General features: G+C 33.6%; 1 protein-coding gene across 3 annotated transcripts in view; it reads left to right on the top strand.

The window, feature by feature from the left end:
• The window catches only part of LOC136973152 (hydroxylysine kinase), a 46,117-nt gene that overhangs the window by 14,266 nt on the left and 11,501 nt on the right, over positions 1–20,350 (top strand). For 2 of the 3 annotated variants that reach the window (XM_067267850.1, XM_067267847.1), the window contains exons 4-7: positions 245–358; positions 2,310–2,443; positions 4,952–5,126; positions 15,111–15,364. In XM_067267850.1, coding sequence (XP_067123951.1) covers positions 245–358; positions 2,310–2,443; positions 4,952–5,126; positions 15,111–15,364 — 677 coding nt within the window. The remainder of the gene's footprint in view (positions 1–244; positions 359–2,309; positions 2,444–4,951; positions 5,127–15,110; positions 15,365–20,350) is intronic. The other variant, XM_067267851.1, reaches the window with a different exon arrangement.

Genomic DNA, 20,350 nt, shown 5'->3' with positions numbered 1-20,350 from the left:
ATATTAGCATTTTGCCTAGTACTCTTTATTAATTCACAGACGATAGGAATAAATCACTTTACTAGAAAGCGAGTTGAAAAGAATTTCACATTTTAAAACATTTTCCCATTAAATTCAATTAAAATATTAAATTATAACAAATATGTCACAAACAGGGCTTATAATATCATATTTTAATAACTGTATATAAATTCGTGTGTTTTAAAGGTCATTTCCATATATTTATAAAATGTTTATTTATCAGATGTAATGGATTCCATATTGTACTATTGCCACGAACAAAATCTCTGTGTTCCGATACCAGTAAAAAATAAATTGGGAACATTTTGGAGTAAGAAATCAATAGTAGATAAAAATAGTGAGTAATTTATCTGTATAAATTAAAAATTATTACACTATTTAAAATATTTAAAAATACAGTAGAGACTCGTAAATCGGAATCCCGGTAATCGGAATTGCCGGTAATCGGCACGATTTTCAGTCGGACTGTGTCGTGCCGAATCGAACGTTTTTGATACTAAATTTACTTCTAAAGTATAATTTTCATGTTTTTATATTCTTCAATATATTTATTTTGTTTGTACAAAATGCAGAAATAATTTTTAACGATACGATAGCCTCGATTATTATTATAAAAATTTTCGTTAGGCTTAAAATCGACGAAAATTCAGCACGAAGCGACACGCAACGGAGAAAAATTTGAACATCGGACAGATTAATATATTTTTTCGTACATAATCCGTAATCGGAACAAATCCCTAATCTGAACAACCCCAGTCCCCAATTGATTCCGATTTTCGGTTCACTACTGTATGACCAAACAAACAAATTTGTATCCATTTAAACCTTTATGCTTTTCTAAATTCCATCCACAGAGAGATGGATAGACCCAATTTTGTTTGTTTAGTCATTATATTTTTTAAATTATAAATAATCCTTGAGACAACACGATTTATGTATTTAAAATATTATTAAGAATAATTTTTGATAAATTAGGTGAACCAATTATATGAAAATAAATAGGTAAATTCAACAAAAAATTGTTTTTTTTTAGCTTTTTGCATAAAATGATTTATTATAATGATTAATGAAATAATGAATAGATTTATTATTTCGTACATAGTTAGCAATGAGATTTTGTTTCTAACTTAAATTTTTCTTGACTACTGAATACTTGCAAACTATTTAGTAAAGATTAAAAAAAATTCAGCAACGAGTTGCTTAACATTTTTGGCAAAAATATTTACAATTGCGTATGGCACCATCTACTATAATCTTTTATTAAAAACGTCTACATAATTAATTATTATAAAATGGGAGAATCTTAATTTTGAGGGTAGGGATGAGTTTTATAAAAAATTGTAAATGATACTAACGAGTAAAATCGTCATTAAGTCCGACCGCATTCGATATACGACACATGCACCCTCTATCTCACCATTCCATGGACCATTAATCAACAAAATTTAATAGCATCGATTCCCTTAATACACAAATTTCCCTGAAAAATTTCAGAAATTTTCAACAAAAGACACAGAAGTTTTTAAGCTTCAAAGAAAATAAAAGCGTGTTTCTGACATACACACTAACATCCATTCATACTGATAAATACCCCGATGTGTTTATTATTATTTATTATTATTATTGCATTTCTCAACGTTTCGAGGTCTCCTGAGTACAAAAATGTCAAAATTTTGGGGGATTATTCTTTTGACCGATCGCCATTCTTTTCCTCTGTTATAGGAATATATAACAAAGCAGCGAAAGTAAAAACTAAAAATAAATCAGTTTTTTATGCAAAAAAGAATAATTGATTATTATTAGTACATAAGAAAGAATGCTATTTTAGTGATTATTATTATTATTATGTTGGGTTAAGTGAGATATACAGGTATACCTCGACTTACGTCGGTAATTGGTTCCAGGAGAGGCGACGTAAGTCGAATTTACTTGTGTAGTTACGACGTAAGTCGAATACGTTTCGACTTACGTCGTAACTAAACGTCAATAATGGAGAAAACGCTAATAATGAGCACTTAAAGACCGCTAAATAAGACGACAACACAAACACAAATGTTTTCATGTTTCGTTCTTTAAATTATTATTTTAATTTTTTTAATGCGACGACTTAATAATTAATCAGAAATATTGCAATGTTTTGAAATAATTACTTTTTTGTAAAATTCTAAGCATGTCCCCAATTTTGCGTCCCTCAAATCTTACGTTCTAGACCCGAGCGTACTGCGCTTACTAAGAAATCCGGCACTATTAAAAACAAGTTGAATTTTGTATCAAATTGTTGTTTCCAGTAGGTAGAGAAAATGTTCATGTGATCCGTCTATTGACATATTTGCCGGGTACAACAGTCTCTAATGTACCATATACTGCTTCGGTTTTATATCAATGGGGAAAGTTGTTAGCAAAATTTCATCAATCTGTGAACGTAAGTTTATTCAATTTTATATATTATTTTCTTTTTTCATTTATTTTTTATATTATTATTACTTTATTTTATATACTATTTTATTTTTTCATTTATTTGTTATATTACTATTATTTTATTTTATACATTATTATATTATTTTCGTTTTAAAATATAAAACGGGTGCATTTAAATCAGCGGTCGAACCCATTTGGAGGTCGAACGGCCTTTTCAGAGGGAGTCGCCTAACACCGTCGGAGACACACATTTCCGACGGTCTTAGGAACCGAGATACCGCTCCTCTATCCCTTTCCAGGCGGGTCCGCCCACATGCAGATACGGCCATGTACGAGTACCCGAAATGATGACATCATCGCGCCAACCCTATCACATTCACCCCGTACAAATACAGGTGTATGTGACAGGGTTGGCGCCATAATGTACTTATGCGGACCAGTTACACATGTGTAGAGAGCAGCTACTGTGTTAAAAGCAGCTACTCTGTTAAAAGCAGCTACTGTGTTGAAATCAGCAGTATTGAAGGTAAAACGACACTTCATGAACTATAATTACTGAGTAAATGTAAAATCATGTACTGTAAAGTCAACTACTGCAATATATATATCTGTACTACAGGAACTGAACCTGGGTGCTGATCGGTCTTTTTATATTCAGCTGTGGTTGATGTGAATATTGCCCCCTTGTGATAGTAACAGGTATGTAAAAAAAAAAACAACGGAGAATGGTAAATCATAGGAAGCTTTAATGAACTGTATTGACTGAATTACGCCTTGTATCATCTTTTGTATTATTGAAGCTATTGTTATGTATTATTTTCATTAGCAAACCGTCCCATGACAATGGATCGTGTAGAGAAGAACGTTAAGAAAATAGAGTATAGTGAGGATTTTTACAGTATTGTTTTACCTCAATAATTACAGCAGGAATTGAGAAACCGCAATGTGTTATTTGTTGTGAGCTTCGTGATGAACTCAAAACGTTTTTTAATCATAAAGCAAGACCGTAGTTCGAAGCACTTTTCAATGATAAAAGTGAACTGCAGAAAACAGCTTACTTGGTTGACATCTTTGATATCTTGTGACATCTATTGCCAAATGCAACAGGCCTCAATTTGTCAGAAAAGATCCGATCATTCCAAATGAAACTTCAGCTTTGGCAAAAAGATTGAATGAAAATAAAATTTACATGTTGCCTACCTTATCTGCTTTCTTTGAAGAACATGACATTGAACAAGAAATTATCATCGTAAAAGGATTACGATGATAATTTCTGCAAAAGAACACTCGCACATTTGCAGACGAAATTTTATCGTACTTTCCAAATCTTCCTGACACCCTATTTGCACTTGCCAAAAGCCCATTTACAGTCAAAGTTGAAGATGTTCCTGGACAGAACAAGAGGAGTTCGATGAACTTATTAACAGCGATGCAGCGAGAACTGATTTCTCTACAATGCCGGTTACAAAATTCTGGATCAACTGTTTACAGTCATATCCTGTTCTGTCCGAGACTGTGTTGCGCCTTCTTCCATTTCCAACAACATATCTTTGTGATACATGGTTTTACAGCTTGTTGGTTATCAAGTCTAAATACAGAAGTAGACTTGTTGAGGAAGATGATCTTCGTTGTGTTCTTGAAAAGATTACCCCGAGAATTTTTGATCTGATGAGAAAGAAGCAATCTCAACCTTCACAGTGACTCTGGCTTTTTACACATACTGTCGCAAAATGTAGCAAAGTAGTTTACAGTTGTTATATTAAGACTGTTACCCATGCTACACCATGCTCCAAGACAAAATTTCATTTATTTGTAATTAGAAATAAATATTTCACAATATATAATTACATATTGTTTTTGTGATTGATCACTATGCTTTAATTATGTTCAATTTGTAACAATGAAAATATATCCTTCGTATCAGATATTTACATTACGATTCATAACATTAGCAAAATTATAGTTATGGAGTAGCAACGAAAATAATTTTATGATTGGAGTCACCACAACGTGAAGAACTGTATTAAGGGTCGCGGCATTAGAAAAGTTGAGAACCACTGATTTAAATGATCTCATATTTAGCATATGATAATATGTCATTCACCAAATACTTTTTATATTTCATTTAGTTTGTATTCAATATTATCTAATAATATAGGCCACTGATCGCGTGTTTGTATATCTGTAATCTGTAACGAAGTGCCTAGAACGGCCACTAGACCATTGAAAATCACAAATATGACAACCTAAAGATCTTCTAAAAGTCACAAACACAGGCAATGATTAGCAGAGGATGTGTTGCCATTAAGCGCTATACACAAGACGCTATACGCCGAAACAAATTCAACATTACAGAACACCTATTGCGAGCATGTCCATATTGATAATTTTCTCTAGTTTGCAATTATAACGTCAATTAGTAATAAATGGTGGTGATACATTTTATTGTTAGAAAAATAATTCTTAACGATTATGGTTAAAGTTTTCAGACGTTTTATTAATATATTTACAGAATTATCCGGAACATTCATTAAAAGAAAGAAAAACATTATGGAGTTTAACAAGTATTCCAAAGATACTGGAATATTTATTTTGTATTGAAATGGAGGAAAGACGTTCTCTAATAAAAAGTATTGTTAATAAGTTTATGGCTATGGTACTAAATGAAGTTGGAAGTCTACCTACAGGTAAGGTATTTTTATACCATTTTAAAACAAAGTAAAGCTTTTTCGCGACCAATTTTGTGTGTGTTTGTGAAAAATAGCAGCTAAACTTAATAATTGCAAAACTGCTCAATTTATAAGTTTGTAATTCTCTTCCTTATCCTAGATTATTATTCGTCAATTAAACAATTGATGTAACTAACTTAATTTAAATCAAATATAAAATAAAATAACAGAGATTGATTGAATTTTTGTAATAATGACTATTCTATATTATTTTTTCTGAAACATCTTTTATTCGACAACTAGTTGATACTATTTCTAAAATAATGCCAGATGAATGAAGCAAAAGGCGGGTTGTGATGTGTTCAGCCAACTCAAAAAAGTCACACCAACTAACCTAACCTAACCTATTATAATTTTATCTCTTTACGTTTTCCTAATAATTAATACTTTTTGAATACTAATTTCTAACAATTGATTATTTACACTCTGCTCTGCGTGTGTTTACAGAGCATTTTTTAACTTCTATCCCGAGTTTAGTAGCCCCACTTAGGGTACATCTCTGCGGTAAAGGGATGTGATTTAACATATTCATCAGCACACTCAAAAATTTCTGAAGCAATCCAAAGGAGAATCCGACTTTTTAAGCCGACAGAATAGTTGTCATTATTTTTACTGCTTTGGATGTTTTTCTTGCGTATTTTAGAGAGAGAAAGAGAGAGATTCAGTCTCGTCAAATGATAGAGTTTGAACAGTTTTCTAGGTGGTCCTTCACAGTGGTGTAGGCTTAAACATTGTACCAGTGAAAAACCAACAAGATGTGACGCAAAATAAAGATTACTCACCTATTATTTGTAGAATTTAGACTTCCAAAGGATCAAAGGTACAGTACATCTTTGTCTTCGTTTTCTTTATCTAGCTACTCAAAGTTATCTACATCGATGATGTGTGAATTACTATTTAATATTTTTCATTTTCTTGTTTTCAAGGAATTTCAGCTATTATCACTGGTTCTTAATACTAACTGTATTAAATAGGTATCCATCTAGTTCCTATTTCCCCAATAATTTTGTAATAAGTAGAGGTGAGGATACATCAGACATTTAAGTAATGCATTATTTTTCACCAATTAAATTACAGTTAAAATATTAGATATCCACAATGCATTATTCTTTGGTCCGCTGAAACACAGAAAGATACATTGTTTCTATAAACTATTCTTTAAATAGTTTGTGGAATCTCTTAAAGGCTGCTTCTAGTTATTATGGTGGAAATAATACTACAAGTACTGTACATACGTGACAAGCTGTTCTGCCGCAGCCCTACTTTAGCCATTATTGACAGACTGTGTTCCAACATTCGTGCTACCAATTGATTCCCCAAGCATTTAAATCGCAATGAGGCACTTTCCGTCGGTTTGGAATCGTACCTCCCATAATGTTAACTATAGTTTGATTTATGACATAAGCTAAATATACTGATGCGTTTAAAAAATTTAAAGTAACGAAATGATAAAAGGCAAGCTGTTTATACTAATTGTCAGGTCACGGCAATAACAGAACACGAAAGAATGGCAGTACACGCTTATAACAGCACATATGTACTTACTCATTATCGTCATCATATATTTTATTTAGCACAAAATGTGCCGCCTGACTCCGCATAGCACTACTAGGCAGAAGTTACAGTGTATAAGAGTAGATACATACATAATTTCATAAATGGAATACGAGTAGAATATAAAATATAATATGAAAATTATAATAAATATACAAATATATGTACTTACTAACTTAACTTTTCGCAAACGACGTTAAGAATTTTACTTCATCATCGACACATTTTGGAGCACACGCGTCTACGGTTTTTATCTTGCCAAACACAAAATACATTTATAATTACTAGCAGTTGCGACTCAACATTTCCTCCCATCTTAAAGCACAGCATTTAACCTATTTATGCAGTCGGCAAGCAGCATAGTTTAACAATGAGTCGTTTGATAACATCTGAAGCAGTCATCACTGTGACAACTCATAACTTGTTATCATTACTCGGATGTACTGCAATCACCCTACCCTTTGGCCACTTTAGAAAGGTATTACTAGTGTGAAGAATTCCCAGAAGACTCCATATGGCCAGCCCGTTGGCGAGACGCGTAGCCAGCACCAATTGACACTGTCTAGAAGTTTCATCCACTTGGCCAGTGGAATCTGGAATTTCATAATTGAAAGAGAAAGAGAGGTCTTTAGGAAAGTACGATTAATCTTTCTGTGGAAAAAAAACTGTAGTAAAAGGAACTTCTGGTAGGAGAGCAATAAGAAAAACCTATCTTTTGGGATAGAACTAGGGTTTCTCATTTCCCGGTCTTTTGATTGTCCCGGGATTCCGGGATAAAAGTGAACTGTTTCCCGGGATCCCGGGAAATCCCGGGACAAAATTAATTGTTTTTAAGATATACGAATATGAAATGAAATGATATAATTATTTTTCATTTTTTAAAGTAATTTAATACGTTCTGTAATCTCCAAAATCATATTAATAATTCTGTGTAAGATATATATTAAAAATTACCTTCGAATAACGTAGAAATGTTCACAAATAGAAAAAATTTATTAAAGTTTTTTCCTGGAAACTACATACAACAACAACAAAAATGCCTTTGAAATGAGTTGAAAATTAAAAAAAAAAAAAAAAAAAAATAGTTCAAACTTCTAACTTAGAAAGTCATTTTTGTTTTTTTAAATAAAACTTAATACAAAATATTGTAAATTTTTATAAGATTTTATAAAGCAAAGATGGCCAATACTCCGATCATTCAATCTAATTCTTATTTTAGTAATGAAAAGTCTTGCTACCGAAATGCTCTTTCCGATTCAATTGATGTGAGTGCGATCGTGTTTAATACATTCAAGAGAAGACAGATGTGTTTTTTCAACCGTAGCCTGAACGATTTCTAGTTCGTTTTCGAGATTGTAGTACTTCTTTTGTTCTCTAGTATTCTTGATTTGTCTACCTCGACTACTTCAATAGAAACATCATAACCCAACAATTCGGCAGTTCGTTTGTCTTTAATAATCAGGTTATGAAGAAAAACTTCATACTTGCAGACTTCGTACTCGTTTGTATCCTTGCCCAATTTGCACAACTTGGCGTTACGCAGTTATTGAAGCTACTGGGCCTGGTTAAAAATTAAAACAGCATAAGCACAATTATTCCAGATATTCCAGGTTCCGACAAGTAAAGAACTTTCAGAGTCCTGTCACAAATAGATTACATATTGATTATTGAACATTTGTGACGTCAAAATAAGCAAAAATTTAAAAAACTAATAAATACAAATGTATTCTGACGGTTTACGGGCTAATTATACGTTCTATTTGGAAAATTTCCTCAACCTTAACAAAAAATAAGAAAAAAGTGAATTTTTAAGAAATTTGCGGGATTTCTCGGGATAAGAAAAATTTCCCAGGATATTTCCCGGGTTAAAAAAAACAACCGGGATCCCGTTTGAGAAACCCTAGATAGAACAACGGATCTTGTGGAAAACCTCATGTCTTTAAAACGTGTTTTATCTATTCTGTCTCTTAACCGTCTAGTCCGATTGGTCTTACCTTCACCGTCTGATTGGTGTGTCATCTGTATCCGGGTATAATTCGATCAAATAAGGTCGCAAGAAACATCCGTCGTCGATGTTAAATATGGTACCGAATTTTGTTTTCAACCGGGTTTATCTTAGGACTTACATTGTTATTCGTTCGCGTCGTGTTCATTTTAGAAAACACTTTTCTCTGCTTTTTTCTATAATAAAAGACTAAATTCTCATGAATTTATTGGGACTCGAACGAACGTCTCCTACAGAAAAAGCCGGAGTTCGACAAAGTTATGTGTCTCTGACGTCACTGGTAGTCGTCTTTCTTGCCTATGTCTTACGAAACCAGGTGTTGGAGAATACGAAGATAGCTTCCATCTTAAGTTTTTAGTTTCCTCTTATTTTTCGCATTTTAGGGTCTTTTTTCTTTTTCCTATAGGAGAACAGTTGGACAAAAGTGTAGGAAAAGTTAAGTCCGGTGGTACAGTAGAGCATCGTTTATCCGAATTAATTGGGACTGGGGTTGTTCGGATAATCGATTATGTACGAGAAAATATATTAACCTGTCCGATGTTGAATTTTTCTCCGTCGCGTGTCGCTTCGCGTCGAATTTTCGTCGATTTTAAGCCTAACGAAAATTTTTATAATAATAATCGAGGCTATTGTATGGTTAAAAATTATTTCTTTATTTCGTACAAACAAAATGAATATATTGAAAAATATAAAAGCAAAAAAATTATACTTTAAAAGTTAATCTAGTATCAAAAACGTTCGATTCAGCGCGACAGAGTCCGACTGGAAGGCTTTCGGTTGACCGGTTTTCGGATAAACGATGCTCTACTGTACTTCAAGAAGTATAAAACACTTGTTGCTTGCACGTTTTGCTGAGTCATGCCGGACAAGTGTTGCGTGCAGCTTGTCGGGGGTAACTACAAACATGATCCTAACGTATCTGTGTTTAGCTTTCGAAAAGATCCTAAACTAAAACAGAAATGGATATGAAGTTTGAAGCCAAAAGACAGCTTTTAACCTACCGAATATATCATGGTGAGTAAGGCTACTATGTGTTTATTTATTGAATTTTATTTAAACTATAATTAAATTATGTTGCGAGTTTTAAAATTCTGTTATAAATACAAGTAAGTAATTATTTACTTTACTATATTAAATTTAGGTTTGTGAACTGTACTTCCCATCTAAGCAATTGTTGAAGACAAGTTGAAATGTTTGATAAAAAGAATGGAAAATTTATAAAAGTCTCTCTCTCATGCCTTCGTCTGAGGCAGGATCCATTCTAAGTACATTTCCTGATGGGCGAAGTTATCTTTCCGTGATGCCATATTCAAGAGAGTCTCCAACTAAAAAAAAGAGAGAAAAAACACGAAAACTCCAGGGAGCAGATTTGGTTAAAAAGGTTATTGCACTTAGCCAATTCCGAAATTGATTTTCTGCTGGAAAAAATTATTTTCGCAGAAATTGTTTTCAGAATTCATCTTATTTATTAATTTTTGTATCTTACTAAATACATTATCACTCCATGCATATAATTTTTTTTGCGTTGCTTTGCTAGGATCTCCTAAAACTATTATGAAAGTATGTAATAGCTTGGGTGTAGGTCTTAAAAAAGAACAAACTGATAATGACTTTTTCAGTTACATAAATTAAGAAGTCAAAAAATCTCTTGAGAAAACTGTCATATTATTGAAGGATGAGATAAACCTTAAGCCATGTTTTGATTATAAAGGTGGTGACATTTTTAATACGGCTTTTGACAAGAAGCAAAGCTGCTATGAGTTCTCGTGATTTCATGATTTCATATGAAGATGTAGCACATAATTTGCCTGTTAAAACCATCAGTTTAAGTGAATTATATTATGTTCTGAAGAAGTTTGTCATAAATTAGAAATTATTAGTTTCAGAATAGTTGCAGTTATCTCTGACAACAATGCAATCAATAAAATGCTATGTCCTTGTGTGCAAGTCCACCTAAAATTAGTAGTGTTTATAATAATTCTGCTGAGGTTTGCCGTTTCTTTTAGACAAGACTACGTCTTGTTTATAAAATCGTACGTCCTGCTGTCTTATCAGCTTAGAGGTATGAAGGAGTACATGTCAGGTGTTGAAATTTGGCACAGAGTATTAAATACCCAAATCATGCGCGCATAAAATATACTAGACATGTAGGTAGTTAGGGAACCGAGAACCGAAACGCAATAAAATACAAAATGGCGACACTGTCTACAAACAGGCAGTAGTGCGAGATTTGCGCATGCGTTGCTGGTTGGTAAGTTGTAAATACGAATATTGTGAAATCGAATTTTGACAAACACGTGCGTTGGGAAGTTCGAAAAGGGAATGTTGCTAAATCGAATTCTGACAAACGAATCTTTGAAAAAAACCCATTTACCTGTCCCGTGTTACTCCCCACATATTTCTGGTCGCCACGTGATAACCTTGACCTATTGACCGGAGAAATCTCGTTTTATCATCAGAACTTTTTGAAACTAGATGGCGCGTCGTTATAATTTTATATTAAAACTAACTTCCGAAATAGAATTAGTTTTTTCTTTTTACATTTATTAATATATATATATATTTCGTTTGTGCAAAATAAAAAAATAATTGCGAATGATATAATAGACACCATTATTTTTTCAAAATTGGGAAATTTTCGCATTGACAAAAATTCAACCTGGGGCGTCGTGCAAAGGAGAGAAATTTCAACATTGGATAGGTTAATTTCAATGAAAATTGCATCGTGGAAGACCTCGTGGACGTGTCTGTGGCCGGCGAAGTTTGAATGATCGCGCTCAAAACCAGCGATACCAAAGATGATTGGAGAATGAGAACCAGACCCGCCGTGAGCGTCGAAGTGATCCCGCTTAGTAGCGAGTCTCCGAGACATAGTCTTGTCCCAGATACGGCCTTGCCGTTTTACTTGTTTATTATTGATCCGGCGAATATTTTAAAATCCATTAGAAGTAACTGGACTAATCAAAGAAATACAGATCGTTGTATAATTTTAATTTTGACTTATTTCCACTTCAAACTGTTTGTTTTGCCACGCTAAAATATTTTCGTAGAGTCTGGTAAATTAGAGAAATATGGATATGGTTTAACCCTCAAAGATTATGCCCAACAACGTTAGAACGATAAAATATCAAACTTGCATTACAAGTATTCGATGCTCGGATTGCCGAGAGCTTATTAATTATTGGACATCAAAACAATATACTTTCTTGTCAGAATTGTTGCTTTCTTTAAAATCATCCCCACTTGGTGGTCTGTTGTTAATGTAAAAATAATTTATAAAGGTTAGAATAAATTAGATAAGTATCAAGAACCATGTACTTTACAATTGGAAACGATGACTTAAAATATTTATACCTTAACAAACTATTGATTGCCTAGAAAAATTGAGAACTCTTGGTTTGAAAACTGGCACGTTGACAAAAGAAACATGTTCTACATTACATCGCAGCATTTATGGCTTAATCGAAATAGCTCGATACTGTATCGTGAAATTATAAATTTGATTATTATATACCTGATAAGGTGCAGATTGAAAAAGTAGAATGCAGATTTAATTAATGACTTGAAACCGTGTCGCGCTTCATTCTTGTTGACTACGAACACAATATAGTGCTTACGACGATCACTTGGCTTTTCTTTTATTTAAATTCAGTCTTATTGAATGTGCTACTATTGCAATTTCTGCTTCATGGTTCACATTGCAAACAATAATTAATAAATTTCAGGACACATTTTTAAGTAATTATCACCAGTTAAAGAAATAATTGTGCATAAGATTAGTAATATTGAACTTAATCAACATTTATCTCTATTTTAATATAATCTTTTTGATGAATGTCTTTGCAAAATTACTTCGCAAATTCGACCAAAAACAAACTTTATAGATTGTAAAATTATGTTGAATAATCTTGTTAAAATATGTGATTTCCAACTCAAAAAACATCCTCAAGTTGTAAAATTAAAAAATTAAAATTAAATTAACAGAATTTATACTGGAAATTATTATAGTTAGCATTAATTTTGTCTTAAAAGCATAGTATATTAAATGTTTTGTTTATTGTACAATGTAATTAAATATAGTTATTTTGTTAATAATTTGAAGACCTAGTCCTTCCCAAAAAAGGAACCACCATTTATTAGCTTTGTGTTTCAGACAACACATTCTTGGCGACTGACCTTTCTTTTTAGTCTACTGGCCACCAAAAAGTCCTTTAAAAAACATAAGAATACATTCAGTTAAAAATACAAACATTTTTAAAGCAGGAACTGGTGATGTACGGACGCCTTCTTGGGGTTGTTTCGGCTTTTATCTACAACAAAAAAGCGCTGGTAAAATGTAGATTAGGAAGGCTGCCCCCTGGTGACGATACTTTAAACATTTTTGTTTGAAGATTTTCGTCCGATGGCGATAATTATTCTTAATAATTTGAAGACCTAGTCCTTCCCAAATACTGTAGTTATTTTGTGTAATTTATGTATTTAAGTATTGATTAATGCAATATAAAAACATCATGTTTATTTTCATGTTATATTGAGTTCTAAATTTTCTTGATTTTGAAATGATATGTATCTTAGCCTATGTATACATTTTGTAATAGTAACAATTCATTGCAAATACTGACACATTACGTAATTGTTTTTCTAATAACTTGTAAAGTAATTTTTAATATGAATAAAAATGCTTACTTCAAATGTGGAGTATTATATTATATTTTACTTTTTTTAACTACAACATATTAAAGAAATACAAACACTTAACTTTGCTTGCATTATTATATAAACTCGAAAAAAAGTAAAATTTTACACTATATTAATATGTGACGTTTAATCATAACGCAAAATATGTTCGGAATATAAATATGATATGAGATATTCTTAACCCTACAGTATAAGTAACCCTACATTATACTGCTAGATAGATAAATGTACTAGTAGCGCAAGTTGGTCACGTGATTTACCGATATTTCGACCGCTCCTGTCTTTTTCGTTAGTCTCGTGACTGCTTTAGCTTTCTCTGTAGGAGGCGTTGCTGGGACCATGTCCTGAACCTTACAAACATTACGTAGTCCAATACAGTTTAGCCAATTATTTAAATTTGTGTAAATATTGCAGTTTTCTGTTCAAGAGATTACCAGCACTCAATATGATTGTCATCCGAGAAAAGATCGAACAAATAATACCGTATTTTCGCGTTTATATGCGACATGCAGCATATAAACGGAGGAGACCAGCATGCTCGTTAAACTGCGACTAAAATATAAAAATAATCATATCTAACAAAAATAGTTGTTAATTAAACGTTAAAGGAAACTTTCTTCCAAGTGCAATAAAATATAATGTTGCACTTAACTGATTTATAATCAAGAAGTGAGTTTCGTTTACAAAACAGAAATACAATTAACGACTTATTGACATTAGTATTGGTACTATCATTAGTAGTACTTACATTAGTATTAGTGCTATCATAGTTAGTCAGTATGGGCTACACTGACCATCTACTCTGACCTTAAAAATAACATCTTCCTCTCAAATTTCACACGAAGCCGATGTTAATTGGTGTAAGCTGAGATAATTTCGGCGAGTTTCTTAAATTTAATATGTTTATTTTTGCGTTTTTGAATCAAATAACAATAAATTACACATCAAAAAGCACTTTCAAAATTCCAGGACTGTTTTACATCTTTAGAAAGAAGATATAATAAAGAAATTAAACATATAATCGTAGTTTTTGAGATAATGCTGACAGTTTCACAGCTTTAGAGTAAAAACGCGTTCGTTTTTTTAATAAACCCTCTAGAGAGGGATGTATAAGTTTACTTAAACCGGTGTTGGCATTCCACGGGGATAAGCTGGCATGCCTGTCATTCCGCGAAAATACGGTAAAAAAAAAACAGAATGTCTTTGGAATTAACGAAATGATGTAATTGATTATTTGATACGATTTTACGTAAAATATATATAGTATTTTAAATTCAAAAAATTGTAACACAGCATGGATAAAGTAAAACTATTCGAAAATTATTTAAAAAATCATAGTTTTTAAATGTAGAGTTTTATCAGTAATGGAAGAAACTTTTTATACATATTGTTTCTATGTAAAACTTTATATCCCAATATTAGAAATATATACTTTATACAAAAAGGAAACCAATTCTTTTACATTCTATATATTGAATTTGAAAATAAAATACGCATTTGAAATGCTTGAATGTAATTTGAAATGAGTTGTTCATTAGAAAAATTTAATTGTTTTCTCTGAAATATTTTTGTGGTAGAAAATTTGGAATGTTTTGTTATTCTTTAAATAATAATTCGTAACGTATATATGTTGAATCTATCGGTGTAGAAAATTTTAATAATAATTATAATTATTTATTTCGTAGGAATTATTCATGGCGATTTTAACGAGTACAATGTTTTGGTTCGAGAAAAGGAAGAAAAGGGAGAATATGAAGTATATGGAATATTAGATTTTGGTGATTTGCATATCGCACCCAAAGTCTTTGATGTAGCAATTATGCTTACATATACAATATTAGAATGTAAAACAATGAGCTTAGAGGAGGCCAGTGGTCACGCACTTGCAGGGTATATATCTGACATATCTCTAACAGAAAAAGAATACAGGATTTTAAAGGTAAGATTAAAAATAAATACAGTAGAGCATCGATTATCCGACTTAATTGGAGACTGGGGTTGGTCGGATAACTGAAAAGTCGGATAACCGAAAAGTATGAAAAAAATACATTATTACTATGGTGTATTAGGCCTGGTTTAAATACTAGCCTCCCTTTCATGGTCGAGCCAGCGCTGCCAGCTAAAACATGCAAAAATTTAACAAAAATAATAATAAAGTAGCCAAGACATAACCAAGTATTGTAGCGCCACATCACTAGCGGACATTTGAATTTGCCGACTAGAACGCGGTCGGTTAACCGATAAGTCGGTTAATCGGGGGTCGGATAATCGATGCTCCGCTGTATTTATTTTTCTGTTGATACAATATTTTAATATGAAGAATTTATTAATGTTTATTGTCAAATGTTATTATTCGACATTTCTTCCTGGAATTACTTTTTCGAAATTATATTAATTTATGGTGGTAGATGGTACCACCACTAAAGAGACGTTGTGGTCGGCAACGTAGAAAAAAGAGACGTTCTTCATTGGTGTAAGTTGTTATGGAACCAACGAGCTAGAATATACTACATAGAGTGGCCTTGGTGGCAGCTCTAAACAGCGCTCTTGGTGGCAACGACGGGTACTATCGGCCTCTATTTTACTTTAAATCAAAACATTGAAGTCTATAGCACTTGTTGGGCAGTATTGTCAGTTTAGCATCTATTTTTCTCATTTAAATCTAGTTCTTTTTGTTTGCCCCTGGATTTGAGATATAGGCAATTAGATAAGTGATATAAATTTAAATTGGTTCATGTCGAACTCAGCTATTTTATAGATATTTATTTATCATAAAAAAGGTAAAATCAGAGTTTAAAGTGGTACATATAGTACCTAACCCTCACTATAACAATATTTTTATAATCTAAGTACGAGTCAGGTCCTGAAGGGCTTCACTCTCAGCTGTATGATTGTTTAATTATAGTGTACTCAGGGCAGTCTGATCTGTACCATATGCATTCTTGACTTTTTCGGACAGTGTTTTTTTCTTTTTAGAATACAGAGTAGAATCTCGTTTTAACGAATCGCTCGGGCAGCCGAAAATCACCCGTTGTTCTGAGAATAAGTTATACCGGGATTTCCCACATACCCAGAAAAATATTTGTTATATCCATATTTTAATCTCCGACATATAAAAAATGCCAGTACTTGAAATTATTCAATTTCTCGAGATCTCTGTTCTATAGTCTATAGAAACACGTATTTTACAAGATCGTATTACTCATTAGCACTTCACTCGACTTTACGATTTGTTTAAAAAATTCATTTATTTCGATTTGTTTTGATGCCGCTTTTCTGCCCATTAAATACAACAACCGCTTGATATTAATATCACGCAGAGTCTGTTTTTTTATGCTGAATCTCGAAACAAAGGTCTTCCCGACTTGGGGAGGCTCGATAGCCTTGCTAATTTCGAGACTATACTTGAACCAGCGTCAGAATGTTCATTAGATGGATCCTCTTCAATCGTCTCAACCTATTGACACCTTTTGTACAATTCTTCAATTGTACTGTACGTATTCCAGATTGTAATCAGTGCCTCGTGAAATTCTACATATTCTCAGAAACACCCGAATATTAATTAAAAGTAGAAAAAGGCGAAGTGTACAATGGATTGGGCTAGAAAAATCTTTTATTTCGAGTTATAGATCCACTAAAACGAAGTGAAACTATATTGATTTGGCAGGGCCAGCAAAAATTACCTGTTATTCCGTGATCAGTTAAAATGACATTATATTGTAAAAGTGTTCTTGTGTTTTTATTATAGTTATATTTTGTAAAAGTTTTGGTCTCCTTTGAGAATATTTGACCCACCAGTGGCCAAGCAATCCCATTCCCTGAACATTGAGGCTCCCACAGCCGATTGCAGAGACAACGTTTAGAGGCCGACGGCGGTTTACAGATCGGATAGACTACGGTTCAGAAAAATTTCATTACAGAGACAGCGTTTCTCGCTTGCCACAATGTAGACAGCGATTAGAAACAAGTTATTCGACCTACTTTCTACACTCCCCTCGATAGCAGGTTTACACACCAGTTTACTTGAGTAGATGTCGCCATATTTGTTGGTCGTGTTATAATGGATATTCTTAATTTAGTAAATCTTGCAAACGGGACGAATCAAGAACATTATTTATCTCGAAAATTACGAAGAGAGAGGGTAATGCGAGATTGGAATAATCCTATAAAAATATATTCCAATGGCGAATTTCGAATTCCGTATAGATTTTCTAAATCTGGATTCGTTCGCATTTTAAATCATATTGGCGACTAAATTAGGTATCTAGGTGGAAGAGGGTTACCGTTAACTACCGAACAGCATTTATTGACGGCATTACGATTTCATGCTACCGGAAGCTACCAGATAGTAGCCGGTGATCTTATCGGAGTTCACGTCTCTACTGTTTGCAGGTATCTACTACTACTATAAAAGTTAGCCTAGAAGTTATACTATAAAAGTTATAAAAGCCTAGAAGGCCGTACCTATGGCTTAGCCTTAGAAGAGAAGTGAGAAGTGGAAGAAAGGGGAAGGGAAGATGGGGCAAGGATGATAGAAAAGTGTGAAGAGAGGGCTATGAGCGGTCAATACCGAGCAAAGATAAGTAATGCCAAGATAAGCTTTTACAGAACGTGGGCCTAGGCCCGCAGAGAACAGTGTGGGTGCTCCAAATTAGAGGTGACAGATGAAACACGACAATTACAGTACGCTTAACTAAAACAAGAACAAAATGCTCCTTTAAAGAAAAGGTAACACACAAACACCAACTCGGAGTGGACAAAGAACACAACGAAGCAAACGCCGTTACATGGAATTCTGAGCAAAGCACGGGTGGCGGATAAACATAAACTGACGAACCACTGTCTTAGAGGACCCTGAGTACCATGTAGGACTTACTACAGGTTCAGGGGTACAAGAAAGGCCGCGTGATGGACAACGCTCCAGATGAGAACATAACATACCCACTGTGGGGGAACAGAGCCCGACAGTGAAGAGGCGCCCGACGAACACTCGGTCCCGATTAACCGAACACAATGAGCAAGCCTTGAAGAAGCCGAACGCGGGGGCAAAGACGAACACCCGGTGAGAGCCCCAGGACTCGGTTTGCAGATATCTATCAAACTATTATTAAATAAATTTAAAAAAAATTTTTGTATAGTGATGGAGGCGTTTATAAGAATGAGGTCTTATTTAACGTTTGTATTAAGTTATATATTGCATTCTTCATTAATTATCGTTATATCCTTATCAGAAACATCCGAAACGTTTCAAAGGCATTAATTTATCTGGAGAATGCCGAAATTGTATTTCCTACAGAATCCGAGCTTCCATCTATTACACATGATTTTTCTGTATTATCCAAGGATATACAGAAAGGATATACAGTAATCCTTTTCCTGGAATAATTGGGGCAATTGGTTGGCCTCATATACCTATCTAGTGTCCTGATAGCAGAAGAGCTCAACTTTTTTATAATAGAAAATCCTATTATTTTATTAACTGCCAGGTGAGAATTATTTACATACAATATCATCTTTACTTAATTATGAAGTTAAGAAAATAAACGTATTTAAGTAAAATTTCAATAAAGTACAATTTTATTGTTCTCCACGAATACAAATATTTTTGTAACTAATTTATTGTAGTGTGATCGGAGAGTTGGAGTCTCTTTGACTCCAACCCTTGTCCTCTCCAAACCTCCAAACCTCGTCAGGATGTGACACCACCGAGTCGATCGAGACTCGGAAATCGCGACGCAGAGTTCTTGCGTCACGCGAGCGGTCGCGAGTGAGCGGGTACGTTCGCGGTGGAGGTGGAGGTAGGAGAACCGAGGAAGTGAATCACTCAAGACACCGGCTAAATAACAAGGCTAATTTTAATACGGGAGTATAACAAAATTACAGCAAGACGCATAGCTACTACGGACGTATTTTTAGATATGCAGAGAGAGAGAGTTTACAAACGATTCGCGAGTTGATAAATACCTTAGAGAGTCTTGGAGCCGGCGTCGGGTATCCCTGAGATGATACGGTCCACGGAGAGTCACGATTTGAAGGAACAGTTCACAAGATAATCCGCACCGCACTATGGTCTTGGTATCATTCCTGGTTCGGAAGATGGCGGAAAGAGTTCAGGATTACTGTCCCGATAACTAAACGACGACTGCTGGATTTGTCATCGTTCGTTCGTTTTATTTTTTCACTCGGGTTTTTTCCATGAGGGTCGGGTGTCCAATACGTAAATTTCTTCTAAAAGTTCCTGGTGGCATACGCCTAACTAGATGGGTCATCCTCAACGAGGAAATAAGTTTGTGGGAAATAATTTTTATGAGTTCCTACAGATCTTTTGATAAAAATGGTGGAGAAAAAAATTCGAGAAACTTTTGATTGAACACCTTCGTCCTTTCGTCCGTCACAGTAGCTTGAATGACTATTAAATATACAATGGCCTGTACATTTTTCTTACATTTTAAATTGTTATGCCTTGTTATGAAATAGTTATATTCTTGACTATTTCTTTGACATATGAAAAAAAATATCAAATATTATCTTTGATATCTCAAACTGATATCTTGAATGAAAATATATAATTAATGCATGTTTAAATATATATTTTAGGTTAATGTTACCTTAGGTCACAAAATGGCGGCGGTGAGATTTTTTCCCTACGTTGGAGACCGCTGCGGGGAAAAAAGCTTTCCCTCGATTCAAGATGGCCGCGATTCCGGCCGCCATCTTGATTTTCTCTGCAGACTCCGCGGATGTTAACCGAAATAAAAAATAAAAAAAAAGGATTTTTTTACTCACGTTTCGATGGTGGTTGCCTGCTTTTTCCTATCTTTTTTTCCTTTCCGAACGTACTTTTTAATATACGCCCTTTCTCGTACTTTCTTTTACATAATACGGTCTCGTCGATTTCCACCGTTTTATTCGGCCATCCTATTTT

The sequence above is a fragment of the Centruroides vittatus genome, unplaced genomic scaffold (genome assembly GCF_030686945.1).
Source record: "Centruroides vittatus isolate TY-2023 unplaced genomic scaffold, ASM3068694v2 contig_3093, whole genome shotgun sequence".
In the NCBI taxonomy this organism is placed as follows: domain Eukaryota; kingdom Metazoa; phylum Arthropoda; class Arachnida; order Scorpiones; family Buthidae; genus Centruroides; species Centruroides vittatus.
Note: the sequence above shows the minus strand (reverse complement) of the source record. Positions and strands in the feature narration are given on the sequence as shown.